We start from the raw sequence: 5,500 nt of genomic DNA on the forward strand, positions 1-5,500 counted from the left end.
CTGCAGGGGAATAGACAAAGGAGCAAACAACTGCAAGAAATATTAACAAAGCCCAGTTACTATCAAAGACTGCATGGATCACAGCAGTATTAAAAAACAGCGAAATGCCAATTTATCGTTGGCTGCGGCCTCTCTCTGAGCCAGGGGCTGGAGTTTTGGTTTTCTGGAAAACGATGGAGTGAGCTTCTCTCTTTCTCTTCCCTCCATCCCGGCTGCTTTCTCCTCTCTGCTCCCCGGAAGGATTATGGGCGGCTGCTTCTCCAGAACGGAAAGTGTGTGCTTTGCAGAACAAGCAGCCCGGGTGGGGGCTGGATCCGACCCACTAGGGGTGTCCTGCATGGATTTCCCACCCACAGGCGTGAAGAAGCTTCTGGAAATGGTTCATGTGCCGCCCCAACCCCTCCCCTTGTCCTCTGCACGAGCCATTTCACAGGCCTCTCAACCCCCACCCCGAATTCCTGCAGTCCCACTGCATTGCATGTTGTGTGGACTTGCGCTGCACAATCCGCCTTGAGTCCTGGGGAGAAATAACGTTCTCTGCAGGAAGAGCGTGTCCCTCCCTAGCCTGGCGTGGAGAAACCCACAGCCCTGGACCCAGGACGGAGGAAAGGGCTCCTGAGCCGGTGCAGAGGGCAGCTGTGCCCACTTGTAGGAGATTGTTCGGGAGGGGAGCGGTCTGAGTCTAGGGACGGCCTCTGCACAGCTGGATTCGAGTCCCACTCAGGGTCCCACAAGGTCTTCCCAGAGCAAAGTCTGAGGCTGGTGACCCACGAAACTTTATTCAGGGCATGAGATTTGGGGTGCTTTCTCTTTCGATGCTCAACACCTCCTGTCCCGAAAATCTTGCGGGTTTTTAAAAGGTGCTCAGGTGCCCTCCTGCAGACCCACATGTACCCCTCTTTCTCCCCACAAGAATCCAGCCAAGAAATCTCTGCGGTTCCCCAGAACTTGGCTGGGTCACACGTAGCAGAAGCCGAATGTGGAGAATTCGGAAGGACCAGCCATGTTTTCTAAGGGACGCCAGGAGCAACCAACCCTCCACGCCCACCCCGAGGCTGAGGATTATAATAACAACAACAGCAACGTCCATTATAGTAATTGGTGGCAAAGAATGTAAGGGCAGGGCCTCGAAGGCTTTTCAAGGGGGGGATTCGTCATGCTGAGCATTCCTAGAAAAAAGAGAAGATTTGCCCCCCAGCCAAAAATAAACCAGTCAAGAAACAAGAAGTTCAGAGGAATAGAGGTGCAGCCAGATGTTACTAATATTTTCCACGGAAGAATTGGAACGTGATAATGGATGAAAATCCGTGCATTTAATTCTGAAGACGGCTAATACCGTAAAGAAAGTTAAAACCCCCATTTCAAAGAAGGCTAAACAGTAACGCCGAGGCCCCCCAGGGTCCTTCACACACAGGAGGGATTCTCGTATCTTGCGATTTCTCCCCACCCCTCGGGAATGCACCCCGGACGGCCGCGGCGGCTCGGGAGAGCTAGGCAGGCCCCCAGGAGGGGCGCCCAGGTGGCGAAGTTGCCACCTCCTCCAGGGGACCCCCGCTCCCCGCGGCCTGGCGATGGGGCGCCGTGCCAGGAGGCCTCCCGGCGGCGGCGGGAGGAGGGCGGGCGGGGAGCGGGGCGGGGCGGGGGCGGGGCGGGCGGGGAAGCGAAAGCGGCCCACGTGTTTGCGGGGAAGGGCCGGGCAGGAAAAAGCGGCGGAGAGCTTCTTAAGCGCCAGAGGCGGCCATGAGCAGGAGGGAGTCGCTGCGGAGCCGCCGAGCCGCCTCCAGGCCGAGCATGCCGGCGCGGCCCCAGCGCACGACGCGGACAGCCCCCCGGGGCCAGGCGCAGCGCAGGCGGGCGGACGGTGAGCGCGGGGGAGACACAGGTGGGGGGACGGCGGGGGCGACAGAGGTTGGGGGGCCCCGCATGCGCGGCTCCAGATGTGCTTTGTCGGGGGGGGGGCTACCCTTGCACGCCCCGAGGCGGGGGCAGAGCCCGCGGGCGGCTGCACGGAGCTCGACGGGTTGAATGGCTGCCTGACCCTGCGCGCCCCTTCGCTCGGCGGCCACCGCTTCGGGGCCCGCGCCCTCGGGGCCGCCGGCCGGGAAGAGCGGCCGAGAGGTCTCCCGCGCCCCGTCCCTGGCGAAGGGTGCCCGCGCCCCCAAGGCCACCCATGACATGCCGCTGGGCCCCGACTCCCGCGGTGGCCTTGTGGGTGCAGGCGAGCCGGAGTGGCCCCCAAAGGGCCCCGCATGCAACTCTGGGGCCGCCCGCCCCACTGCTTTCCGTCCGTCCCGGCCCTGTGAGCGGCGTGATTTCCCGGGAGATGCGGCCGAGCGCTCGGTGGGAGGGTGCCCCTCTGCCCGGCCCTACACAGACAGACAGGGGCCCCATCTTTAGCCTTAGCGCTTGGCTTGCTGTGCCCCCCCCCCCTTCCTCCTTCCCTGTCTGCCGAAGGGAAAGTTCTCCGGGCTGCCAACGAAAACTTGGAGTCCGGCTGCTGCTGGGCGGGAGGGAGGGAGGGGAAAGCGAGCTGCTTTCTCGGAAAGCCTGGCCGATTCTCCACTCCCCCCAGCCCGGATCTCCAGCGCCAGCGGGGGGACCAGTGCGGACCGCTCTGCTGCTAGGAAGGTCGAGGCAAGGGGGGGAAGGACCGAGGGCTGCAAGCCCCGCCGCTGGGGAGCCGGATTTGGCCCTCCTGTGCCGGAAGAGATCGCCCCTAGGAAGCCCTTGCAGGTGGACCTCTTCAAAGCCCCAGAGGTGGGGAAGGAGCCAGGGGGACCCCCACCCCAAACCACCCTCCAGCGGGGCAAGGACACTCCTGCTCCGGCGTGCACGGGCGCGATTATGGGATGGCGGGGCTGCAGGCACCTCCTCGGGTGGATTTGTGCTTCTTGGAGGATTACTCCTTGGAGGAGTTGGCGGCTGCAGAGTGGCACGCCTGGGCTGCACAAAGGGCCCCATTCATCCCGGCCGGCTGCTTCCGCGGGGGGGACATGTCGACCCCCGGCCACGGAGAGCCCCTTCTCCCAGCCGCCTCTCCCCCACCTGGTCCTCCACCAGCTGGGCTCCGGGCGTGAGGGGGTCAGCCTGCCAGATTTCTCTCCGGCCCTCTGTTTTTGCCACTAGTTAACCGCCCGGAAAGTTGGCCGGGGAGTTTGGCTCGTGGACTTTGAGCTGGGAGTGAGCGGGTGACCATGGGGAAGGGAGAAGACATCTGGAGGACGCGGAGAGGGAGGAGGGCGAGGAGTCCCCTTGGGCTGGAGGGCTCGAGAGGGAGAGCCCAGCAGCTCTCTGGTTGAATCCGCTGGTGGGAACGGGGCCTTGTGAATAAGCGTTTCCCATCAAGGGCCCAGGGAGGCGGCCTGTGGCTGCCACAGGAAAACCGCGTCCAACCGCGCCTTCTCCGCGTTCACGGTGAGCGAACAGTTTCCAGGGCCCGTTGCCAGCCGCCTTGGCTCCCTGTCAAAAGGGCCGCCCCGCTGGCCTGGGGGAGAACAGCGCCCTGCAAATGCTGGGTTTATGGGACGTGACCTCTCTAACGGGGTGGCCAAACCGTGGCGCTCCAGAGGGCCCTGGACTCCGACCCCGTGAGTCCCGCAGCCGTGGTCCAAATTTCCTCCGTCTCCTCACCACAACCCGGTGAGGTAGGTCAGGCTGAGAGGGGGTAGCTGACCCAGGGCTGCCCAGCAAGCCTTCACGGTGCAAGGAGAGATTCGAACCTGGGTCTTCCAGATTTTTAAGAGGCACGATGCCTGCAGGGCCCGGCAGCATCTTGGCGATGAACAGGAGATTGGGGCAATTGAGAGAACAAGCCACCCAAAATCTTTTAGGGGACAAGAGAGAGCTTTCATTGTTGTCAATATCATTCTAGTGGAACAGATAAGAAATGTGGTTTATAGTCCTTGGTTTATAGCGCTCTGTCTGGTGCTTCTGGGTCGATCTCCTTGCTCCCTCCGTCCCTCTTTGCAAACCCGAACGGGCCGGGCCTTGGGGCCGTGCTTGTCCCGCGATGGCGGCCTTTGTCGCTAACCTCCTCCCCTCTCTGCTCTCCCAGGAGCCTGCTGCCCACCCTTGGCCGCTGACGCGATGGAAGACCGCCCCGGCTGGCTGGCGCTATAGAATGGTTGCCCATAGCAGCGTGACGCCCGAGCATGGCAGAGCGACGGAGCTGCGTCGGCGCCTGGAGCCCCCCGCCCGGGACCCTTCCCGGCCCCGCATCCCCCCCGGCCGGGCCGTCCCGGACACCCACTTCCCCACCTTCCGCTCGCAGGCGGACTTCAGCAGCATCATTCGCACCAGCGCCCTGCTGGAGGCGTGCGGCTTCTACTGGGGGCCGCTGCCCGTCAGCGCGGCCCACGAGAAGCTGCGGGGGGAGTCGGTGGGCACCTTCCTCCTGCGGGACAGCCGGCAGAAGAACTGCTTCTTCACCATCAGCGTCAAGACGGCCTCCGGGCCCACCAGCATCCGGGTGGTCTTCCAGGGGGGCCGCTACAGCCTGGACGGCAGCCGGGAGGACTTCGACTGCCTCTTCAAGCTGCTGGAACATTACGTGAGCTCCCCGCGGAAAGTCCTCGTCTCCCCGTTGCGGCAGGTCCGCCTACGCCCCTTGCAGGACCTCTGCCGCAAGAGCATCCTCACGGCGCTGGGGACCGAGGACCTCGCCCACCTGCCCCTCAACCCCGTCCTCAAGGACTACTTGGCCTCTTTTCCGTTCAAGTTGTGAAAACGCGGCATTAAACCTCCACAGAGCGAGCGAGCGAGCGGATGAGTGCGGAACTGGCAGAAGGGCTGGCCACTGGGCCGGCCCACCCCAAGGGCCACGTGGGAGGAATCCACTGGGGCCCTGGAAACGGGGCCTGCGGCGCTGAGAGATCGGACGGGCGGGGGCCGGCACGGAGAAATCTGACGTCTGGATTGCCGGGGACTTCTTGGAAGCGGACCCGTTTATTTTGGAAGCGGTTCCGCTGGACTGGGGCAGATGGAGCTCTGAACACTTGACTTTCGATGTTTACACATTTTGGGGAGGGATTCTTTGCACAATTTGGGGCTCTGGGAAGCCCCTGGTGGGGAGGGGGGGGGTTTGATTTTCTGCTGTGCAGAATATTTTGTAATTTTATATATATGTGTGTGTGTGTGTGTGTGTCTGTGGGTGTGCATATATATAATATTTTTAAAAGGTGATAATAAAACTTTATTGTACACCTTTTTTTAAAAAACACAAGTTTTCTCTCCTCTTTAATGGCATGGGATTTAGATCAGACAAACTAAGTGTGTTATTTGTTGGGGGGGGGAGCAGGGGACCCTTCCCTCCCCCCAGTTACCTAACCTCTCTGTTACATGATCCGGTTCACATTCCGCAACCTCCCCAGAGAGCCCTTAAGGAAATTTTTTTTTGAAAGTACTCAACTTGTAGGGGGGGGGACCTCTCTCTTCCTCCCTTCGCCATCTTTGGGAGCAGGTGGATTTTTGGTGGCGTCAGGGAAATAGTCCAAGGTGGCCT

General features: G+C 61.7%; 1 protein-coding gene across 1 annotated transcript; it reads left to right on the forward strand.

Moving 5' to 3' along the window:
* The first annotated feature begins 1,698 nt into the window (after positions 1 to 1,698).
* On the forward strand, positions 1,699 to 5,174 carry SOCS1 (suppressor of cytokine signaling 1). Its single transcript, XM_077316746.1, has 2 exons — positions 1,699 to 1,861; positions 4,055 to 5,174. The coding sequence occupies exon 2, from the start codon at positions 4,121 to 4,123 to the stop codon at positions 4,721 to 4,723; it is 603 nt and encodes a 200-aa protein (XP_077172861.1). The 5' UTR covers positions 1,699 to 1,861; positions 4,055 to 4,120; the 3' UTR covers positions 4,724 to 5,174.
* The last annotated feature ends 326 nt before the right edge of the window (positions 5,175 to 5,500 follow it).

This window comes from Paroedura picta, chromosome 17 (assembly GCF_049243985.1).
Source record: "Paroedura picta isolate Pp20150507F chromosome 17, Ppicta_v3.0, whole genome shotgun sequence".
Lineage (NCBI taxonomy): Eukaryota > Metazoa > Chordata > Lepidosauria > Squamata > Gekkonidae > Paroedura > Paroedura picta.